Here is a 24,826-nt window from a genome sequence, read left to right as displayed (position 1 = left end):
TTACTAATACAAAATGTATCGGACGAATGCCCAACGAATGCATAACATATACAAAAATATGGCGTATACAAAATATCGGCAACACGCTGGTGTACGTTGATATAAGGTAAGGCATAAGACGTATTTGTTACGCGCACGCTGTGTTACGCTGGGGTGCGTTGTTGAATGCTGAGTCTGTGAAAATCTTGACCAATTTTGAGCTAATTTTCATATACGCCGGCATGTTTCTGTCATACGGATATGTGTGACAGGGCCTTTAGACCAGGAAAATGAGCAGGGTCACCACTTCACAGTGTCTCCCACCAAGTCAGCTTCAACTGTGTATGCTGTCATAATACTGTGTGACAACTTTTTTGCAACACTTTGCAAAGTCATCCCGCGGGCCGTATGTTGGACACCCCTGCTCTAGCGCCTCCATAAGGTCGCTATTTGTGGTTTTGAGTGAAAGGTCTCAACAACTCTTGAATTAACTGCCGTTGCCACATATGAGTGGATAACTGACATTTATATTTTCATGTAGCGCCATCATCAGGTCAAACCTTTTTTAAATCATTATTATTTATTTGACTAAAATGCTGCTTTTTACTTAAGTAACAGGTAACAGTTATTTAACAACATTTGTAGAAGTATAAAGTAGCATGAAATTAAAATAGGCAAATACTCAACATTTTACTTTACATAGTATAGAAACAGTAAACGGTAAACAGTCAAACTTTTAATTATTCCAAAACTAATGAAAGTCCCATCAGTACTAAGAAGGTGACAATGACAAGTAAACCACTCACGTTATGTATGTAACAATATGTGTTTTAAATGTTGGTAAGATACATACAGTGTAAAGACTCCTTTTTAAGATGAAAGAACATTAACCTCAGTGACTATTTTAATTTTAAATCTAATTACTGCAGCACAGAGCCAAAGCAATAAAAAACACATCATTGTTCTAATACTAATAAACATGTTAGTTCAGTTTAAATGACACTGGTATAGTACCAGGCTTTGTAATCTCAGTTTAGTTACATGTGACAATTAGACTTGACATTAACATTAAGCCCAGAAGAGATAACTTCAATCTTCCCAGATGTAATATTTCATTAATTCCAGGGCGCTGCTGCCTGTAATTTATCACCGCTGTGGTAATGGGCTGCATCTTGTTATCAGCGGTGAGCAATTAAAACTGCCTTTCCCACAGAAAAGAGCAACGTGTTTTATCCCACGTAGAGAATGAAATCAATTTGTCTTTGTTTTGAGACCAAGAGATTAATTGATGTGGTTGAGGTCTGATGATCTATTTGGCAATATAAAATGCTGTGTTTCTTTTCAATTGTTCAGTTTTTGCACATTTATTATTGATTGGCATTTACATTCAGATTTATTAACCGCATGATTTTTAATTTGTCAGTTATTTATTGTCAAATTAGAGATGTTTAAAGATATTAATATGTGTTTCATTATTAGATGTCGATATACAAATGTATTCATGTCGTATGAGCCAAGGTTTTACTGACATCGATACATTTGTAAAATAATAATATTGGGTGGGAGATCCAACTATAAGAACTAAATATTGACATCTCACCTTTGTCTTCAGGGAATCGCATCAATATTAACTATCGGTTGACATCTTTCAATTAGCTGCAGTGCTTATTGTTAAATATGAAACTTTAAACCCCACATTTCGTCTCATTGCGACACCCACCTGTATATAAAGCAATAATAAAGCAGCCTTTTGAGCAGAACCTCTGGGCTCGGCTTTCACAGCACTGACACCTTTCTCTGCTGCTCTGTGAGGAGCACAGGATTAGATCTTTCACACATCATGAAAGCAGCGCAGCCTCGACAAGGAGACTCTTATAACACTGAATTCTCAGTAATCCTGTGTGATTATGTTGTCTTTTTATTCTGCTCGCTTCTAAGCTGTTTGCTGAAAATAGATTTGCTCACTGTGTTGCTGTGAGGTCAGCAACTGCTTCACAAAGTTTACACAGAGTTGCAGACAAAATAAAATCAACAAATACACATTACTGAAAATATCGTCTTACTTCCAACTAAACCAGAGAGTTTGTATCGGTGTTGTGGATTGTTTGAGCTGCAATTTAACTGGCAATCTGTCGATGTGATTTTCCCTTTTTAAAGTTTGGATTTTTCCTTGATTTAAATAAATAATTTAATACATCATAATATATACAAATATCATCTTCTTCATCAGTGTAGAAGATTGGCCCAGCATAATAACCGCAGCAGGATTGTAGTCGGATAGATTTGAACAGCTATGATTGATGATCAATACTGAACGGTCAATTATTATATTTCTACATTCTGAGATGTCTGGCCAAACTTTCCAGCCTGTACTTTCTTTTGGGACAAAATGTTCTGCTTGTTAAAATGTCAACATACAAACCAACTTTTGTTTTGACTCGGCAAGCCATGACACACACCGTAGACTTTTGATTTTGACAAAATAAAGTTACAGCTCTGGAGTCATTTTCTGCAATACTACAATAAATCTGACAGTCTTCTTTAGGATAGCGTACGCTCAAGTCTTCTCAAGTATAAAACTTAAGTCACATCATAACACATGGTTGTATATGGCAGGGAAATCGTGTTCAAAAATGGTCTCCTGGTCGATGACCTTTGACCTTTAAAGTCTAACATGCGCCAGACTCTGTTCTTGTGTTCACAGACAGCTGACGTTGTCTCTTGTCCAGAGTCCTCCTCGTTTCTTTGATGTTGCATGTGATGTCAAACACCACTCCAGTCTTCCTCTCAGGGGGAGTCCTCTCATTGGAGCGTAGCAGCAGAGGTCTTTATGTGTTAAAGCCACATAAGAGAGTCCTACTGACATGTTTCTGTTTCCCCCCCGGTGATGTAGCAGTGCCTTCCCTGGTCGCCCTCAAGCGTTCCTCCTCCTCATGAATGAGATGTTCTGCTCTGTGTAGGAAGGTCTTCACCTCTGATCTTTGTTATAAGTGGTAGTTTTGGGATTTGGCATGTGCCTACTGCAGGTCATTGATGGATAATGGCGGCTGGTTAAATCTGAAAATGACTCATAGCCTTTCAATAGCAGGGAGTCAAAACCTGTGTTTTCAAAAGTGTGTTTTTACCTCAAGCATGTTGTCTTGTTTGTATCTCAGTTTAGATCAGGGGTGGGGAACCTCCGGCCTCCGGGCCGTATACGGCCCGCGAGACCATTTGATCCGGCCCTCGAGGTAATTCGTAAAACGCACGCAAACAAAACGGGTGACTAACTGTTTTTCCTGGCCAAGGTCAGGGTCCTTGAACACAACACGAGCGGAACGTGGCATCACGTGGTCACGTCATGTAAAAAAACTTCAATATTAAACGAGTCGTTGACATCAGTGAACGCAGCGTGGCGAGTGTAGAACAGATAAAGGTGGATGTGGAATATCACACTTTCCAGGAGAAATTGGACAAACGATTATTTCTTTGTGGAAGTAAAAGGCCAGTGAGCCTACAGGACTGTCTCAGAAAATTAGAATATTGTGATAAAGTTCTTTATTTTCTGTAATGCAATTAAAAAAACAAAAATGTCATGCATTCTGGATTCATTACAAATCAACTGAAATATTGCAAGCCTTTTATTATTTTAATATTGCTGATTATGGCATACAGCTTAAGAAAACTCAAATATCCTATCTCTAAATATTAGAATATCCTGAAAAAGTATACTAGTAGGGTGTTCAACGAATCACTTGAATCGTCTAACTCGAAACACCTGCAAGGGTTTCCTGAACCTTGAACAACACTCAGCTTGGTTCAGTAAACTAAATCACAAGTATGGGGAAGACTGCTGATCTGACTGCTGTCCAGAGGACCATCATTGACACCCTCCATCAGGAGGGTAAGACACAAAAAGAAATGTCTCAAAGAGCAAGCTGTTCACAGAGTGCAGTTTCAAAGCACATCCACAAAAAGTCTGTTGGAAGGGGGAAATGTGGCAGGAAACGCTGCACAACCAAGAGAGATGACCGCAGCCTTAACAGCATTGTGAAGAAGAGTCGCTTCCAGAATTTGGGGGAGCTTCAAAGACAGTGGACTGAAGCTGGAGTCCAGGTATCAAAAGCCACTGTTCACAGACGTGTCCGGGAAATGGGCTACAATAGCCGTATTCCCATGGTCAAGCCACTTCTGAACTCAAGACAACGGAAGAAGCGTCTGACTTGGGCTATGGAAAAGAAGCACTGGACAGTTGCAGAGTGGTCCAAAGTCCTCTTTTCAGACGAAAGCAAGTTTTGTATTTCATTTGGAAGTCAAGGCGCCAGAGTCTGGAGAAAGGCTGGAGAGGAGCAAAATCCAAGTTGCTTGAAATCCAGTGTGAAGTTCCCACAGTCAGCGATGGTTTGGGGAGCCATGTCAGCTGCTGGTGTTGGTCCACTGTGTTTCATCAAGCCCAGAGTAAATGCAGCTGTGTACCAAGAGATTTTAGAGCACTACATGCTTCCGTCTGCTGAAAAGCTCTATGGAGATGAGGAATTCATTTTCCAGCATGATCTGGCACCTGCCCACAGTGCCAAAACCACCAGTAACTGGTGTACTGACCATGGCATTACTGTCCTTGATTGGCCTGCCAATTCCCCTGACCTGAACCCCATAGAGAATATGTGGGGTATTGTGAAGAAGAAGCTGAAAGACACCAGACCCAACAATGCTAATGAGCTAAAGGCCGCTATTGAAGCATCCTGGGCATCCATAACACCTCAGCAATGCCACAGGCTGATTGCCTCCATGCCACGCCGCATTGATGCAGTAATCCGTGCAAAAGGATTCCCAACCAAGTACTGAGTGCATTAATGGACATTTTCAAATGTTTGATTTTGTTTTGCTGTTATAAATCTTTTTTTTTTACTTGGTCTGAGGAACTATTCTAATTTTTTGAGATAGGATTTTTGAGTTTTCTTAAGCTGTAAGCCATAATCAGCAATATTAAAATAATAAAAGGCTTGCAATATTTCAGTTGATTTGTAATGAATCCAGAATGCATGACATTTTTGTTTTTTTAATTGCATTACAGAAAATAAAGAACTTTATCACAATATTCTAATATTCAGTCCTGTAGTTTGTGTGGACGTACTTGCGGTGATGAAAAATAATCTCATTACTGCACGAAACATACCGAACTGCACGAGCTGAAAGGACGAGTGCGTTTGGATAAAGTTAACGCTCTTCGGCGGAGTTTGGCCCAACAAGCGGCTCTCTCCAGAGCGTAACATACAAACATGGAGAGATAGAGAGGTAGACCACCACACCAAGAACAGACTGTTCCACCACTGCTGTGCAATTATCACTGCCATCTGCAATACCCACTTTATTTTCTACCAACCTCTTGGTACTTATATTATTTTTTATTCTATTTAATTATTGTGTACTGCCTTTTTACTTCATATGTTATTTTGCTGTGACAAGATACATTTCCCCGTTGTGGGACTAATAAAGGATTGCTGATTTCTGATAAAACAGAAATATACATGGATAAAAAAAGTTGCTTTTTTGAAAAGCATAAAAGAAAAGTGAAATTAATGGGCTGTGTCTTAAAAAATTTTTTTGCAGAGGTTATGAGTTCAATAATTAGTATGGCCCTCGAAGGATGTTGTAAAAAGAAAATGGCCCTTGATAGGAAAAAGGTTCCTCACCCCTGGTTTAGATCATCCCTACACATTTTTTGGTTCTTGTTCCATGAAATATAAACGTGTGACAATGAAGGACTTCTCTTCAGATACTAGGGCTGCACTATATCAGATTTTAACTACACCATTATCGTGGTCAAAATAATTATTTTAAATGTTGTATTATGTCTCTGAATTGCACTCATTTGTGTGTGGGGCTTTGGGGAAGGCAGACAAATTGAGAATGGAAAGAAAGAGAAATTATTAAAGAGCCGCTGGATTATTTACACAATATTATTATTTGTGCAATATTAATATGATATCAATATTCATTTTTGAAACATCGTAAACACCACTAGAGAGTGACGCCCCCTAACAGATACCCATGGGAAGCACAGCTAACAGGCAATAGTGGACATTAATTCTCCTCCATCCTCAGGTGGTGGATCAGTGTGACATGAATTCTAAGACGTCATAAGCGGCTGCTCTTATTGGCTTTGCAGCTGCTGACTGCTCAGAAGACTCATTGTTGTGGTTCTTGCGTGTCAGTGTTAGTAACAGAGCGTAATACTGAACAGCTGGAGGTGTTGGCTGTGATGGGACACCCCAGCTGCTGCACGCTGACGCACAGCCTGCTGCCCGACCTGTCTCACTCCCTACCAGCTCTGATTTTCCCAGCTGGGACCGGTGCGTCAGTCCCCTCGGGGGAACCTCTTTCTGTGAGCTGACACCTGATGACCTTGATTTGATGTCTTTTGGGCACCAGTGTTTGGCATTATCAGAGGCTCCACGATACATTACTGCTGTAGGTGCTCAGAGACTTCATCATCTGTATCATCATTCATGTTGATAATTTATTATTCAGCCTGGTCTCCTAAAAATTAAATTCCCATAAAACGAAACTGCATTGTCAATTATGTTTGTATGTTAGGTTTGAGTAGCCTTTATATTTTCTCCCGAATTATTCTGTCTGTGAAGGCAGGGGTGGATGGTTGGTAAACCACACACAGGACTTTCTCTCAGGAGAGTCGTGTTTGTGTCCCGTGTGATACCAAAAGTCAATATTGCCTTATTTTAAATAAATAAGGCAATATAATAAATATAATCCTTATCTTAAAGAAAGATTTATTTTAAGCCAAACCATGATGTTTTACTAAACTCAACAAATAACTTTGTTGCCTAAACATAACCAAGTAGTTTTGTTGCATTTTTGTTTTGTTTCAATTACAATGTCAACCACGTGTTTAAAACTGCGACCGTTATTCGGGAGAAAACACGTTTCCCTGGAAATGTAATTGGAATGCAATTTAGGGAAGAAGTGTTCATACCTTTTTACTTAAAGCTGCTAAAATCAATATACTTGTTTTAACAATGGGTCAAATATTTCCATGAAAAGTGTCATAGTAACAAACTCACAGATAATTATCACCAACTCGGCAGTTTCCATCAGCTCTACAGAGCTTTATAGCATCTTTTAACTCTTTATTTAATTGTCCGGTCCACAACTTTGCTGTTTTGGTTGACTCTACTCTTGTAAAGCTGTAAAACCCTACTTTACACCTGCAGACAGACACAGTTGGGGATCGTAATGGACCATTTAGCAGTGAATAATGAACTTACATTGGCTAAATAAACACGATTCCATATTTATGCAGATTTTACTCTTAGTCCGCTGAATGTGTAAATAGATGGCTGTATGCTAACAAGTTCGCCATAACAACTATATAAGATGATCAAATGTCTGTGTTGTGTTCAAAGTAAAGTAAAAGTAAAGCTGTTTTATCAGCAAAACTTTACTTGAAGTAGGAAAATTAAAAGTATTTATTATGTATAGAAAAGGACTTTGGTGACAGTTATGTATAATGGGAGCCAGAGCCTTCAGCTATCAAGCTCCTCTCCAGTGGAACCAGCTTCCAGTTTGTGTACGGGAGGCAGACACCCTCTCCACATTTAAGAGCAGGCTAAAGACTTTCCTTTTTGATAAAGCTTATAGTTAGGGCTGGCTCAGGTTTACCTGGGATCAGCCCCTAGTTATGCTGCTATAGGCTTAGACTGCCGGGAGACACCTCTCTGCTTTCCTCCTTCTCTTCCTCTCTCCTCCCCTCCCTCTCCCCTCCTCTCCCTCTCTATCTGTATGCATTTATGTAGTGGCGGGCCGTGCATTTCCCACCTAGGCCTTCAGTGATGTCCTACACAGTCCTACCTGAATTATTCCACCTCTTAATACCATCATTATGACGCCATGTATAACCGGGCGTTGCATCACCTTAACATAGTTAAGTACAACAGAGTTATATTTATATTTCGGAAGCATTTCTAATCAATAAATCCGCATTTCCCTATTTTGGTTCACCCTTTCGTTGTGGAGCTCCGTTTCCCTGCGCACTTGTTCGTTGTGCTGTAGATCCACTTGGGTGTCCCAAAGGTTTTCAAAAGCACCGTTGCTTGTAAGTGCCCAGCCGTGCTTTGGTGTCTCGCTGCTGCCTTGGTTAGACAACTCAAGTTCCCAAACCCTGTGTGGCTCCAAACACCAAATCGATCAGTTGTAAATAGCAGGCATTCCCAGCAGTACAATGTGCAGTGCCTCTCGGAGGCTGTGAGCCGGGGGTACCGCTCGTAGTTAGTGATTTGAAAGTGGCGGACAAACCCTGTGATAGTCTCGCTAGCATCGGGGTTGGCTGTTCTCTTCTCACAATGTCTAGCTTTTCTTGAAAAGTTTGTCTTGAAAATGGCGTTGTAATTATATCTGCGACCAAATCGATCTCTTGTCCTGAGACAAATGTGTAATTTGTGATATTGGGCTATATAAATAAATTAGATTTGATTTATGCTATTATTACTAATACACAGTAGCAGCTTATTGTTGTTGTTTGTGTTAGTGGAGCAACAGTATTTATTACAAGTCCCTTTTTCTGGAGCTTTCAATCAGATCTCATGGTTTTCATCAGCAGATGTAGATAGTTCAGTCACATGACCGTCCGATCCTCGCCCCCCACTTCTCACGTTCAAATAGAAAGTATAAAGTGAAACGAGAAGGCAACTCAGTCTGATGCTCAGCTATAGCTGTCAAACAAATGTATCCACTGACATGTAGTGGAGCAGCAAAACATGCAAACACTCAAAGACATAGTGAAGTTCATTCACCTCAAAAATGCTCAAAATTACAGTAAATGTAATAAGTAACTGTGAGAAAATATAAAATATAACTATTAATCCCCAGGAGGGACATTTACCATTACAGCAAACATAACGGAAGTAAAAAAGATGTACAGTACACACATTAGATAATGTTATATATACACAGCTTTAAACCTCAGGAAGGTTGTAGGTTGAAAAATAAAAGACTCTGTACTAACATAATCATCAAAACATAAGCAGGCTCAGCAGCAACATGGAAACACTCTCTGATGGCAAATTGACATTACGGCAATCACTCCAACGCTGACTGTATTTCAAGTTTCCACCATTCAGCGGTAAACATGATGTTGTGGTATCCCTTTGAGTCGGGCCTTAAATAAACCTTACAGACACATCTAAATGCGGCAGGATTTATTGAACAAGACTTGCAGACTTGGACACATACAAATAATAAGAATACGAACAGCCTGAGACATTTCACTTAAAAAACAAATGGTGTTGTGTTATTGTTAGACCTTCTTATTGAGCCTTTTATGAGCAGAGCAATGTCCTTGTGTGTTCCAGGACCTCCAGCTTCGTCCCTGCAGAGCTGCCCATGGCTGCAGATACCCAGCTCTGTTTACATCTGGCATAAACCATTTTGGCATTTGAATAAACTGAACGCTGTCCGGGCCTGTTGGGCTCATCACAAGCATTTGAACAACAGGACTCACAGTTTTTATTTGGGTTGCTGCTTGTTTGTTGTCATATCGAAAGAGTCCTTTCTGTGTGATGTGTTTTTGTCAGCTGCAAGAAGATGTTCATTTATACTCTCCACAATTATTAATGTCACTTGGAATGAATAGATGCATGAAACCAAAACCGAGATCTGATCGATAATGAAACAGCTGGACAGTTTTGAGAAACGACACAATAGACACATTTATATAGGCTTTTGTGTGAACTGAACCTACAGTTGTGCGTTCCATCAAACACAATCCGCTGCGTTTGCAAGTGGGAAAGTGACCCGGGGCCTCATTACCCGTTCAAGGTATCATGAACATCCCACGTGTTGCATGGTGTGGCTGCTTACACCGCTGTGTTTGTCTGTCTACACGGTCCCCAAGAACGATAGCAGTGCCAAGGACTGTAGTGCCTTCAGGGAATTGTGCACAAATTTGGAGAAAATCTGCAAAAAAATTATTAAATTTGTCAATTTCACCTGTAACTTATTCCTGCAAGCTCTTTTCACACTTCTTCTACTAATGTTTACACAGGGCTCCACTATTCAGGTTATTATTCAGGTCTATTTTGCAACAAGTGAAGAACCCACAGTAAGACTTTGAAGTTCAGAGAGGATTGATGAAAAGCTGGGGCAATGTTTTTATTAATTGATTTTGGAAATTGTTTTGCGGAGGTGCTTCCACAGAGGCTGAACCCTCTCGTTTGGTGGAGCCCACTTTAATTATCTGCCGCTGACTTTATATCTGGCTCTTTTGTCTGGGCAGCTTTTCAACAGGAAATCCTGGATAAATGGACACAATGAAAACATCTTGTGCATCAGTGTGTGTTGGAGAAACTGTGAGTGCATGTAAATTAGTAATTAATTTTCATTGAATAACGGCTGTTAAAACACATTCAGCTTTACTGAAACACATACAATTTTCAGATGAGGCAGGTAAAAAATGCAGTTGTTTGTTTCAGTAATGCAGGATTTAAAGATTCAATAAGACTTAATGAATAGTTTCAAAAAATACATGAAATTTAAATGTGTATGTGGACAACTGAGCAGTGTTGAGCAATTATATCTCCTCATTTACAATTTTGAGTCACTTTACTTGAGTATTTTAATTTTCTGATACTTTATACTTCTACTCCACTACAAATATTTTTTTACTCCTCATTAATCTGACAGCTATTTAACTTGTAGATTAAGATTTTATGTAAATACATGATCATCCTATAAAGTAAATTATGTATTGTCACAGACTATACAACCCAACAGTACATACAAAGTAGTTAAGATTAAGTCTGGTTGACCAGTTACAACATTAAATGTTAATGAACAGGTAAAAATATTCCATTATAATCCATCCATCCATCCATCGTCTACCGCTTATTCGGGGTCGGGTCGCGGGGGCAGCAGCTCCAGTAAGGAACCCCAAACTTCCCTTGTCAGGGCCACATCCGCCAGCTCCAACTGGGAGATCCCGAGGCGTTCCCAGGCCACTAAGTAGATATAATCTCTCCACCGAGTCCTGGGTCTTCCCCGGGGGCTCTTCCCAGCTGGACGTGCCTGGAACACCTCCCTAGGGAAGCGTCCAGGTAGCATCCTTACTAGATGCCCAAACCACCTCAACTGGCTCCTTTCAACGCAAAGGAGCAGCGCCTCTACTCCGAGTCTCTCACGGATGGCTGAGCTTCTCAACCTATCTCTAAGGGAGACGCCAGCCACCCGTCTGAGAAAACCCATTTTGGCCGCTTGTACCCGTGATCTCGTTCTTTCGGTCATGACCCAGCCTTCATGACCATAGGTGAGGGTAGGAACGAAGATCGCCCGGAAGATCGAGAGCTTTGCCTTCTGGCTCAGCTCTCTTTTCGTCAAAACGGTGCGATAAAGCGAATGCAATACCGCCCCCGCTGCTCTGATTCTCCAGCCAATCCCTCACTCGCGAACAAGACCCCAAGGTACTTGAACTCCTTCACTTGGGGTAAGGGCTCATTCCCTACTCGGAGTAGGCAATCCACTGCTGAGAGCCATGGCCTCAGATTTTGAGGTGCTGATCCTCATCCCAACCGCTTCACACTTGGCTGTGAACCGATCCAGTGACTGCTGAAGGTCACAGACCGATGACGCCATCAGGATCACATCATATGCAAAGAGCAGCGATGAGATCCTCAGGCCATCGAACTGAAACCCCTATCCTCCACGACTACGCCTTGATATCCTGTCCATGAAAATTACAAACTGGATTGGTGATAAAGCGCAGCCCTGGCGGAGGCCAACATTCACTGGGAACGAGTCCGACTTACTCACTCTCACTTTGGGCGTACAGGGTTTGGATGGCCCTCAGAAGTGACCCCCTCACCCCATACTCCCGCAGCACCTCCCACAGTAATACCCGGGGGACCCGGTCATACGCCTTCTCCAGATCCACAAAACACATGTAGACCGCTTGGACGTACTCCCCCTCCAGGATCCTTGCGAGAGTGAAGAGTTGGTCCGTTGTTCCACGACCAGGATGGAATCCGCATTGTTCCTCTTCAATCAGAGGTTCGACGATCGGCCGAACCCTCCTTTCCAGCACCTTGGAGTAGACTTTACCGGGGAGGCTGAGAAGTGTGATACCCCTGTAGTTGGCACACACTCTTTGGTCCCCCTTTTTGAATAGGGGAACCACCACCCTAGTCTGCCACCCCCTAGGCACTGTCCCACGTCCCTTCCACTCAATGTTGACGAGGCGTGTCAACTTAGACAGCCCCTCAACACCCAAAGCCTTCAGCATTTCTGGACGGATCTCATCAACCCCTGCGGCTTTGCCACTGTGGAGTTGTTTGACTACCTCAGTGACTTCCAACATGGAAATTGACGATGGTCAAAGTCCTTCTCCATAGCTTCTCCGAACTTCTCCCACACCCGCTGCTTTGCCTATGCCACGGCAGAAGCTGCCGCCCTTCGAGTCCGTCGGTACCCTGCAACTGTTTCCAGAGTCCTCCCGGATAACATAACCCGGAAGGACTCCTTCTTCAGTCGAACGGCTTCCCTGACCACCGGGGTCCACCACGGTGTTTGAGGGTTACCGCCCCTTGAGGCACCTAAGACCTTGAGACCACAGCTCCTCACCGCAGCTTCAGCAATAGAGGTTTTGAACATCGCTCACTCAGGTTCAATGCCCCCAACCTCCACAGGGATGTCTGAAAAGCTGCGCTGGAGGTGTGAGTTGAAGATCTCCCGGACAGGGTCTTCCTCCAGACGTTCCCAGTTCACCCGCACTACCCGTTTTGGGTCCAGAGTCTTCCCCCACCCCTTGATCCAACTCACCACCAGATGGTGATAAGTTGACAGCGCCGCCCCTCTCTTCACCCAAGTGTCCAAAACATGCGGCCTCAGATCAGATGATACGATCACAAAATCGATCATTGACCTTTGGCCTCGGGTGTTCTGGTACCACGTACACTTATGAGCATCCTTATGTTCGAACATGGTGTTTGTTATGGCCATTCCATGACTGGCACAGAAGTCCAACAACAAATGACCGTTCAGGTTTAGATCAGGGAGGCCGTTCCTCCCAATCACGCCTCTCCAGGTGTCTCCATCGTTTCCCACGTGCGCGTTAAAGTCACAGATACAATATAATACAGTATATGTTAATATAATACTACAATTCTGCTGTATAATGAATAGTTATAACTAAGTTTATACTTAAGTAAAGTATCTAAGTATTTCTTCTCAGAAGTTGACTGAAATACACTAGCAGAGGAGAAAAACTGATTATTTGCTGATTGTAAACTGGTAAAGAAATATAGAAAACTTTCACTTGGTTGCAATCCTCAACGTCAGCCACTGTAATGTGCTGAATTAGTAACTAAGCCAGCTGTGTGCTTCTGTTTATGTTAGTTTATACTGTTTGGCTTGTTGTGATATTCCTTGAGACTCGGCCCCACTGTCAGCCACGGTGATGTTCAGGGAAACTGTGTCCATGCGACCGGGGGAAGTGTGAGCTCCTCCTGGGGCAGAGTCAACGCTTCACCGCCTTCCTTCTTGTCCTGCGGCTTAGCCCTCATCTTCTCGGGGGAACAGAACAGTAAACGCCGCGGAGCTCTGCAGGGACAAAGCTGAAGAAGGTTGTCATGGTAGAAAGCTGCACATTATCTGGGTGCACAACAGAGATATGTCTTATAGTGTATGTGTACATGTGTGCAGTAGTTTCAAATATGGGCTGAGATGCTTCCAACTCTCTAAACCAGTGTTACTCACTGCGCGGCTCGCGAGCCTCCTGCGGCTCGCCAAGCTTTATTTGGTGGCTCGCGTGACAGTAGGCTAAATAAAGGGGTGATAGATATGATTATGCAGTCAATACAGATATTTTATAAAAACACTAAAAACAAGCAGGGCTATTACATATAACCCATTAAAACACTGAAAGTGTGTGCTTTATTAGCCTGCAAATAATACAAATAATTGCTAAAAGATTAAAATATAGACTGGAAACAAGATAGATAGTCTATCCAGTACTACATGGCGAATGCACTCTTGGATGGGTAGATACATGGTGGACTAGTATAGAAATAAATAAACTTAAGCTCATTAAAAATATGTTAAATAATTTATATCGCTACATTCGAACATTTAAATTGGAGGATACTACGGCCAACCTGGCACTTTATACTCGCGTTAGCTTGGCTCCGGTTTACTCGTTTCACCATTTCATGCTAGTTTGCATGTCTTTCTACAGACATAAAATGGATTGATTTCTTATTTAAAAAGGTTGCACACCAGGTGGACAGAAACCAAGCGTGACAAACGAGGAAAATTAAGATTTGGTTTTGGAGCATCCAACCACCGCAATTCGAGAGGAAGATGCTGGAGATGGAGTTTGTGGACAGACAGCAGCTGCTCCCGTTATAAAGAAAGGTACGAGCCATACAAGTGTATACAGGTCATTTAGCAGACGCTCTTATCAAGAGCGACATTCATTGAACTAAGTAGATTGTACTTAGTTCAATGTAAGTCTCCCTGGAGCAACTCAGGGTTAAGTACCTTGCTCAGGGGTACAATGGAGCCTGGTATTGAACTCCCGACCTTCTAGTGTTTTGTTTGGAAGGCAGACCACTAGGCCATCACAACCCTTAGCAGAGTTTGACAACATCATCCCAGTATTAAGATAATCCTGTTTTTATTGAATGTATTGGTTGGCTGCATTGCATATTGCATATTGTATGTTCTGGGTGAGATGACAGATTAATAAGCAGACAGGCTTTTTATGACTGGATGTAGCTTTTCATACTTTGTAAAAGTGGCTCTCCTATTGACTTTGTCCTATCAATGTGGCTCTCACGTAAAAAATAGTGAAGACCACTGCTCTAAACTGTCCCGTTCTTATTTATTTAATTTGTTCCACAGTGAAGAGCAGGACTGTAGATCAACAGGTGCGTATGAGAGTATACAGAACAAAAGGCCCCGCACACTGTCCTCTTCACTCGCAGTCAGATATATTAAATATCGTTTCGGTACACAGATCTTCAACAGGTTATTTTAGATTAATTCAAAAATAACCTGATGAAGGTCTGTGTACCGAACAATATTTAATTTGTTTCACAGCGAGTTAGTGTTGGACATCACATGCTTTATTATTTTTTCTTTTCTAATCACAGACCCAAACACTATAAAGAAGATTGATATTTGAGAGGCCCCCGGAGGTAGAAAGTGCATGCAAAGCACAGGTACATATTTATCCAGCTGAAATATTGGATAAAGGTTGGAGAGGCATTGCAATTTGTCTGGGCTTTAGTAAACAATGAAGACAGATCGGGTATGAGTTAGCACACAATGTAAACACAAACACAGACAGACATGGCCATTGTGCTGGATCAGGTGGAAGCCATGCAGCCACATCGTCCCATTTACCTCCTATGAGTTGTAAAAGTGGTTTGACTCGCTCGCCATTGTGATTCAGTTTAATATGAATATATAAAACAGAGAAAAGTAGAACATCGTCATATTTGAGACGCTAAAAATAGCATTTTCTGCCATTGTTGCATGAAAAATTACTTTAACGATTAATTGATTATATAAATAGTTGTCTATTGTTCGACACACTTACAGCAGTGTTTCACCCACATAAACCCAACAACAGGACTGAAGATGACAGTAGGTCTCGTATCAGCAGGCTCTGCTCGTCTCTACGCTTCCCTCTCCTCCACTTGTGAATGGAGACCAAAAACCTCCTTCGAACCACGAGGCTGTGATATATGTGAAACACACCTCACCTCACACAGTAGCCCCATGGTTGGTTTAGTAAGTGTTTGCACCATTTGTGTGCCCCCTGTTGTCCGAGCCTGGCAGGGGTCGATATGTTAAAGGAATCACGTTTTCTCATGACTCAGGCTACGTGTTCATGGGAGCGATTGGTTTGAAAGTGGTCTGTTTTCTCAAATAATGTTGTCCTGGCAGGTATGTTATGAGGGGGTTCAACATTGGACACATGATGGATATAAAATGACATTATCAAATAATTGCCTTGTAGCTGCTTAATTATCAATTAATCTTTGTACTCATTGTGAACTTTGTCAGTTGACCTCCTCTTTGGTCCAGACTGAACTCTCTGAACAAATATTACTTTGATTGCCATGAAATTTTGTTTAGACATTATTACTATTCAAGATGAATTGGAACTTTGGTGAGCACCATTTTTTATCTGATTAGATTTCCTCACAGTCAAATGAAGGTATATATATATTTTATCTTTCCCACTCAGGGAATACTGGTATTTGTCACAGGTAGGTGGCTAAAGGTTTGTCACAGTGGTCCTTCTCTTTTGGATAATTACTATTTGGTATATTTATACTGTATTCCTGCTGGTTTCTGCACACAGTCACAGCATAGTTAGACATCAGGGCAAATTTCTCTTCAGATGAAGCTTTTAGCAGCTATTCATTCTTATACGTGCAAAACTAACTTCACAGGCAATAATTCATCACAATGAATTTATGTCCCTACTTCGATGTTTGTGTCTTATCATATTTCTTTGTGTCTGACTTAAATGCTCTAATATCAGTGTGTTCATTATTTTAGTCTTTGCTTACTGTCAATCACCTGACACTCACTGCCTCCGACGGGAAATAATCCCTCAAAACATGCAGTTTTACAGACTTGATTGGCACATCCGTATCTTTTTATTGATGATACTGTAAACGTTTGATAAAAAGAAGTCTTATAATATAATTGCAAATGTCATGAATTGTAAAAAGGTTTTACAGAGGGAAACGCCATGCAGGTTTTAGGTTTTAATGGAGAACTTTGCACAAAACAATACTTCATAATTATATATACATATACACATGATATAATAAACACAGTGTTGGTTACTTGTTAATTTGTGGGAAGGCATTAAATTGTGTTGATTTATTGTTTCATCTGTCTTGTCCAGGGAGTGGCGTTTGCCTCTCTCTTTTTCATCCTGGTGTCCATCACCACCTTCTGCCTGGAGACGCATGAAGCCTTCAATGAACTAAAGAACCGGACAGATCTGGTTGTCACGGGCAACGTCACACACACAGTGGAGAGGCGGGAGATGGTGACCAAGCCCATCCTCACCGTGGTGGAGGGTGTCTGTGTGGTCTGGTTCACATTTGAATTCCTGGTGCGCATCGTCTGCTGCCCAAACAAAGTGATCTTCATCAAGAACACGCTCAACATCATTGACTTTGTGGCCATCCTGCCCTTCTACCTGGAGATGGGCCTGAAGGGTCTGTCATCCAAAGCTGCCAACGACGTGCTGGGCTTCCTCCGCGTGGTGCGGTTTGTTCGGATCCTCCGGATCTTCAAGCTGACACGGCACTTCGTAGGCCTGCGCGTGCTGGGCCACACGCTGAGGGCCAGCGTCAATGAATTCCTCCTTCTCATCATCTTCTTGGCACTGGGTGTACTCATCTTCGCCACCATGATATACTACGCTGAGCGCATCGGAGCCAAGCCCGACGACCCCACAGGCTCCAACCATACACACTTCAAGAACATCCCCATCAGCTTCTGGTGGGCGGTGGTCACCATGACGACGCTGGGCTACGGAGACATGTACCCACAGACGTGGCTCGGCATGATGGTCGGGGCGCTGTGCGCGCTGGCCGGGGTGTTGACCATCGCCATGCCCGTCCCAGTCATCGTCAATAACTTTGGGATGTACTACTCGCTGGCTATGGCCAAACAGAAGCTGCCGAAAAAGAAGAAGAAGCACAACCCGAACCCGGACGCACCGACTGACTCTGCCTCGTTCGTGAAGTCGGAAACAAACTCGCACAGAGACAGTACTCAGAGTGACACGTGTCCACTGGCTGCTGAGGAGAGCGTCAGCAGGAACCGCACAGGTCAGCCCGCAATGCAATATTAAAGGGTCAGTTCACCCAAATTGCAGAAAATAATTTTCTAACCTTTTGTGTTATCTAGCCGTGAAGATAGTTTTGGTTTTATTTGCTCAAGTTTGAATTCTCCGGTTGATATTTGTGGTGCTCACAATCATTGAGAAACGACCTGTTAGTTCGGTTGTCTCCTTCTAGAAATGGTGTTCTAGGAATAATTCACAGACAGCTTTCATTTTTACCACATAAATATTCTCTTTTAAAATTGTTAGAGCAATGAGGACATTGTTGCTGGAAAGAGATGTTTGCATGTTTAAATTATTATTTAAATTTCAGTATGTTAGCAGCACAAACAGAATTCCATTTACCTTAATTGTACTTAGGTAGAAATCTAACAACACAACAATCTGCACGGCTAAATACCATTAGAGGTAAGTTAGAAAATGCTTTCTTTGTCATTTGGGTGTCCCTTAAAGTGACCTTTTAAGCTAATGTTACTGTTCTTTGAATTGATTCATTAAGTTATTCAATTAAAAGATTATTAGTTATCCTGTACTTTAACCGATGAGAAATATTTGAGCCTAATAGCAAATAGCAGCCACTGTCTTTCTACTTTTATAGTTCCTGAGGCTTTTCAGAGTTTGTCTGACGGATGAACCACGATTAGTCATATAGACAGTAACACAACAGGATCAAATTACTCCTTATAAAATCTCAGACAAATTGAATTTCGTCACAGAAAAATACGGATTTTATGCTATACACCTCTGCCTTTGTCTGGGCACTTGGGGCCGTCTCAGTAAAAGCTTTGGCATTCACATCGCCTCGTTTTTTTGTCTTCCTGTCAGACTCCAAACAGAATGGAGATGCAAATGTGGCCCTTTCAGAGGAGGAAGGCTGCAGCCTGACCCAGCCGCTGTCCCCCAGTGAAAAGTGGACTCTGCGGTGCTCCCGAGGGCGAGACAAGACTAAGAAGGAGGTCACCTGCTTCCTCCTGACCTCTGGCGACTCCAACGTCCATACTGGTAAGTTACAGTACACATCTGAATATTCACATTAACTGTATGTAGCGTTGCACTTTGTACTGCAAGCTTGTATCTGTACTGTGGTTTCATTACACTACTCTGCGGGAATTGAACATTGTTTTCATGACCAGGTCAGATGAAGCCATAGAGGCACCTAGTTCCTGACAGTTAGATTACAAGTACTTAAAGGGATATATTGACTTTTTGGGAAATCAACTTATTTACTTTCTTTGCAGAGACTTAGATGAGAAGATTGATGCCACTCTCATGTCCGTTTGCTAAACATGAAGCTACAGCGAGGGCACAGTTAGCCTAGCTAGTTGTCCAAAGATAAAACAAGAAATCTGCCGACCAGCACCAGTCAAGTTCACCAGTTAACATTTTATATCTCGTTTGTTCAATTCCTACAAATAGGGAAGTTCAAAACATGACACACTTGTAGTTTTTACACTTTGGTACCAAACAACCTGTTGTGTTTAAATGTGTACGTAAAGCCCTATATACTAAAGAGATAGAGGCATAAAGATTGTCATAGTCGCAAAACAGTTTCTAAATATGTAAGAATAGGCCATATATACTACATGCCTTCAGGTGCAAGTTAGATTTAATAGACATCCAGATTGCATTGATATACCTTTGATACCGACGTAAACTACACATTTTTAACATGTAACACCAATTTTCTGTAATTCTGACTCTTGAAAAAGCTGTCTGAAACAGGTAACATGGGTACAAAGAAGCTCCTTTTGAGTCTCTCAATTGACATCCACTGTCAGTCTGCCATCTCTCTCTGCTTGAATGACTCCTGGATCTCACATCTCAGCTTCCCAAAGTACCTGAAAGCCCCTTGTGAGAAGAGGCTCTATATTTGGCGGTCATGGATTCATTGATGACATCCTGAGCACACATGCCACCAGGTCAACATCCTGACTCTTGTCTGCAAACAGCCCAACGACACTGAAGGTGTTTTCCTGCAAAACTGCACTTTACCGAGATGCATTTTTCTAGCAAAGCTCATTAGCACATCACTGTCGAGGTAAAAAACAACACATAAATGGGGCACTTACTGTAGCTTTGCTCCTCTGAGACTGTAGCTTTGCTCCTATGAGACTTTATACTACCCCCATTCTTTTTGACAGCACATTACAAGCAAATTGTATTTGAGCGTGTTTGTTGAGAGCCTCGTGAATCCCTGAATGTGTTGGGTGTTGTGGATTGGTGTGGGCTAATAGCATGTTGTCATATGCAGATGAAAAAATAAACTGCCTCAGTTATATCTTTCAGATAAAGGAGAAGAAGGGATGTTTGTGGACATGTTGTGATGCGCAGGGGAGGCAATAATCTGTCAGAATAGAGATGGGACACCCTCACAGTCACAGTGGGAAAGACACAAACACGGAGAAATCGTCACTAGCCTGCTTTCACGCTGATTTTTCTAATAATACACTAAATTATCTGGTCAGGTCATGAAATTGCCAAGTGAGCTTTCTTCTGATCTCTGAGACAAAAAACAATGAGAAGCTAAGCAAAGCCAGAACACCTCAAAACTAATCTTTGAGAGAGGGAGGAGGGGTAATTCAATCCTGAGCCCTGTGTCTGGTGAGTATGTGGATAATGATATTCCAGTCTATAACAGGGGGAAATCACACGTACACAACACATTTGAATGCACGTTACCTCCAAAAAGGGGACTTTTACTGTTTATTGCTGTTAAATATTTTTGTGGCAGAATTCAAAATCAAAAACTCAGTGTTTCTGCTCCACATGCAAAAGGCTGCCCTTGTGATTGCAGCCATTTTGAGCTGGATAGATATATTATGACACGGGGGCTCTGCTCTTCATAGCTATGCCCATAGGGGATGGTGATCGGTTAATTCCAGGGTTACAGGGTATAAGGTATGGATCATATTTCACCAGAGCACGCAGCAGGTCTGAAGATGCTCAGATGCTTATCAGCGACAGGAAATGGTCGCCCGGCCTGAAGTGGCCTGGTGGATTTGAAGTGATTACGGCCGTCACAGGTAGTCATGCAACAGTGTTAGCTCTCGTTGTCAGAATTTACACATGAAAACACTATCTTGGTGGAAAGCACATTGCTTCAGCGATGTGACAACCGCCAGCTCGTCTCCTTGCAATGAGTGCATAATGGTGTGGCAAACCGTTGTGTGCTGCTAAGAGGAAGCAGCAGGCAGATATACAGACGAGCAGAGAAAAGGCTTGTGAGCTCAGATGAGCCTCCACATTCCCAAGTGACTCCTCTGGGCGATTGATACTAATAGGTTTCCATTACCAACATAGATGGTCATAGCAAAAGCCTCCTGCTGGCCTCTGAAGTTAAGATCTGTAGGATTTCTGTCTGTGAAGGTAAAATATTAGTAATGAATCACTCCTTAAATGGGATATTTTAAGATGCACCTTTTTGTGGGCATTTTTTCATATAATTTCATGACATTTTATAGATTAAACAATTAATTTAAAAAAAGAAAAGGTTGAATAAGGAGAATATTCTTCAGTGTAAAGTGACGGGCTCACAACCTGGACAGAATTAGCTTTTATTCATCGGAGATATTTAAAGTTCAATACCAGGGCTGCCACCATTGTGCCCCTGAGCAAGGCACTTAAACCTGAGTTGCTCCATGGAGACTGTCCCTGTAGTTAGTTCACTGTAAGTCGCTCTGGATAAGAGCGTCTCCTAAATGGCCTGTAATGCAAATACACTACGTCAAAAGCTCGTATACTCCATTGGACCTACAGTAGGTCCATTTTCTATGTCTTTCATGCTCGTATCATAAGTCACTGTGTTTCATTGTTTTCCTGTCCTTTGTGTTTCCTAACAGAAAGCTGTAAAGACATCCTCGCTGCCACTGGAAACTACGCTCAGCCAGAGGTCACCACACTGACCTGATGCTGATTGGCTACAAAAAGGAGAAAGTGCATGAGCTCTCGGTGGAGTACATGCTGTGCAGAGCTTCTTTCTCGTCCTGATTGAACTGCAGGGGGGATATTTTTTATTCAAGACAGAATATTTTATTAGATTTTTTTTGTCTCTGTCATACATTCCAAAATCCTGTGGTAGAAAATCAGTTACATAGCAGATTTACTGTATGTACACACATTGTTTCAATGCATTTAGCATGTGTTGCATGATCTACTATTGTATAATGTTCTTGATATGCTTATCATGAAGTGGATCATGTAGTGGACATGTCTTAGCCTGTGTTAAAGGCCCTGAGAACATAGTGTGCATTCCATGACCCATACTACTGTACTATTTAGTATGCCAGGCAAAAGATTTAGTAAGTTTCAATACATAGTATCTCAATGGCAGTATGCTAAAAATACCAGGATGTCTGAATCTGGTGCATTTTGTAGTATGCAGGCCAGCATGCTTTTCTGGATATTCTGACCCACAATCCTTTGCACAGGACATATATGAGCAAGAGGGTCAAAGTTCAAGGTGCAATGTCTAAATTGTATGTATACCGCATGAAAGAGTACGTACTTTGTAAGGGTAGCTGCAGTATTTACTAAAAGTAAAAAGACATTAGCACATTAACACACAATTGTCTGACATCGTTGGAACAGTTTTGGTTATTTCACATCACAGAGTTCTGTTTTTTTTTTCTTCTCTGCACTTTTCTTATGGGTTTGAAGTGGGCGGGGCTCAGTTGGGAAAATGTGATGTCACGTATGTTCGTGCAGCGATCAGCATTTAGCAACATTTGAGTCTGATGACAGTTTGTGGGTTGTTTGGTCACTGTCAATCAAATCCCACAGTCCTGATGAAGCAGATTAGCAGAGTGTGTGGGTCATAACACTGTTGCTTATTTAGTCATAAATGTTTAATGTTATAGAGGACGACTTTTCATGTTTGTTTGTTTTTTTAAATCTGAAGTGAGTCTGTTTGAACCATATGGCAAAATGTTTGCTCTTGAGATGTTGCATTTGTTAGCGGGATTTTCTTTATCTCACCTTTGCAGTAATATATGTACATAAACAGTCAGTTTTTGGAACAACTTTGTAATTTGGATTAATACCTTTAATCCATAAATGTTGTTAACTGTCAAGTAAGAACACCCAAACACTTGTAAATATGGGTTTGTATAGCAAAACTGTTACTGTGAACTAGGATTAGAAAATGAACCCATAATTCTTTGTCGATCATCCGGTCTCTGCCTTCTGTCGTGCCACTGCTTTTTAACACTGACCACAGCGACAACATGCAGATATTTTGTCGAAACACAGCATGATATGAATGCTGCTCAGGCAACATATTGTTTGTAAATCCTTGTACAATAAAATAATTAAACAAAACAAAACAAAAAAAATCAATGGAGCAGTATTGTCTGCCTTTGACATCAGCTGTATACAATGCATCACTGCAGGACCAAATGTAGACTATTACATGGTAGATTTTTAGTACCATCATTACAAAATAAATACAGCCATCAGTTCCACTTGTGCCTCATGTTGAGTAATGGATCTTAAATATGTGCAGTAATGTAATTAGACTTGTTCCTTAACACTTCTGTGTCTGAACCCTGTTACATGTTTCCACAGAGAGCGGAGGAGAGTGGCTTCTTTCACTCGTGACTTATATTGGTCTACCATAGTGGCCTTATGTTTATTAAACAAAGGGAAAGTTCATTTCATCTTCATTGGACTCTTGCTCCATTTCTACGCTGACCCTGAGGTCTGTAATTATAAAAAGCACAGTTGTACGTATGTAGCACAGTAGATTATTTTGGATCATTCCTTTAACTCTTTTTGCCTCTGTATAGGACACGCTCATGCGCCATAAAATAGCCAATAATGAAAGATTATTACTTTGATAATTCACTTTTTTAGCCTCATTTCCCTGTTGTGTCTATACTCAAATTTGATGGAGAAGCACACAGCACATCAGTTTCATATCTCCCCATCATGGTTTGTATAAGTAATTGTGATGGATTTTTACACAGTCCAACTGGCAGATGTTATGTGTGTGCGCACATGATGTTGTATCATTTAGGCATGTTTCTATGCAGAAATAAAAATAAAATCCATTCCCCCTCCTGGTGTTAAAGATAAAATCGTGTCCTTTGTACATTTTTATTTTCATTCAAAGCTTGCAATATGGAATCTGCAATTTTTTTTTTCATTAACTGCACAGTTGGATCTCTGCTGCTGCTGTGTCACCTACTGTACGGCTATTTATAGAGGTGACACAAGTGTCTAGTGGTTGATCTTGTGCTTGCTCAAAGTGGTGTAATGGCAGTCACAGCCGTGCCTCCTGCTTTCCTGTGCCTCCATCATTATGTACCGAAGGTGTAGATGGCATGCAGAACACATCTCCATGGAGATTGGGATGACAGGCAACACTAATTACTGCTCGGCTGCCTCCGTCTCCCCCTCCCCCTGTCTTTCACAGGCAAAGAAACACCTCTCTCTCTCTCTCTCTCTCTCTCTCTCTCTCTCTCTCTCTCTCTCTCTCTCGTTGTTGCTCATGAGGAACGTTTTGATGTTCAGGGATGTATTGTGCAGTGCACTGTGGCGAAGAAGGGTGAGGGGGGAAAGATGTCATAGGTGAGTCTCAGCCATCAAGGTTGCATGAATATGAAAGGAGACACCATGTGTTCATACAGAAGCTAAATGTGGACTGTGATACTGATTGGTCAGATGGAAGCAGGGCGATGACAGGAGGATGCTCTTTTTCATTCAACAATAGGATTTCAAGGGACAGTGACTTATATTCTCACCTCACCAATCTTCTCTCCCCTCAACAGGTAGTCATGCAGACAGGAAATTTTTTCGCCAGGTTTTAAAATATCCTTTTCATTTTTTCTTCAGCCCTAATACAATAAAAGTGAATTACATTATTCGGAACAATCCACAAAGCAGGTTTCATAGAGACTATTTATTCAACGGAAAGTGGTTATTAATGAAAACAGTTTTGCTCAACACCTCGTTGTTTTAGGTAGAAATCTAAAATATTTTTTGGTC

General features: G+C 41.6%; 1 protein-coding gene across 2 annotated transcripts in view; it reads left to right on the top strand.

Moving 5' to 3' along the window:
• Positions 1-23,916, top strand: part of kcnc4 (potassium voltage-gated channel, Shaw-related subfamily, member 4) — a 29,254-nt gene extending 5,338 nt beyond the window's left edge. For both annotated transcript variants that reach the window (XM_029436245.1, XM_029436244.1), the window contains 3 exons: positions 16,892-17,828; positions 18,668-18,844; positions 21,682-23,916. In XM_029436245.1, coding sequence (XP_029292105.1) covers positions 16,892-17,828; positions 18,668-18,844; positions 21,682-21,749 — 1,182 coding nt within the window. In that variant the 3' untranslated portion in view covers positions 21,750-23,916. The remainder of the gene's footprint in view (positions 1-16,891; positions 17,829-18,667; positions 18,845-21,681) is intronic.
• The last annotated feature ends 910 nt before the right edge of the window (positions 23,917-24,826 follow it).

This window comes from Cottoperca gobio, chromosome 7 (genome assembly GCF_900634415.1).
Source record: "Cottoperca gobio chromosome 7, fCotGob3.1, whole genome shotgun sequence".
Classification (NCBI taxonomy): Eukaryota; Metazoa; Chordata; class Actinopteri; order Perciformes; family Bovichtidae; genus Cottoperca; species Cottoperca gobio.
This window is presented reverse-complemented; position numbering and strand designations above follow the sequence as displayed.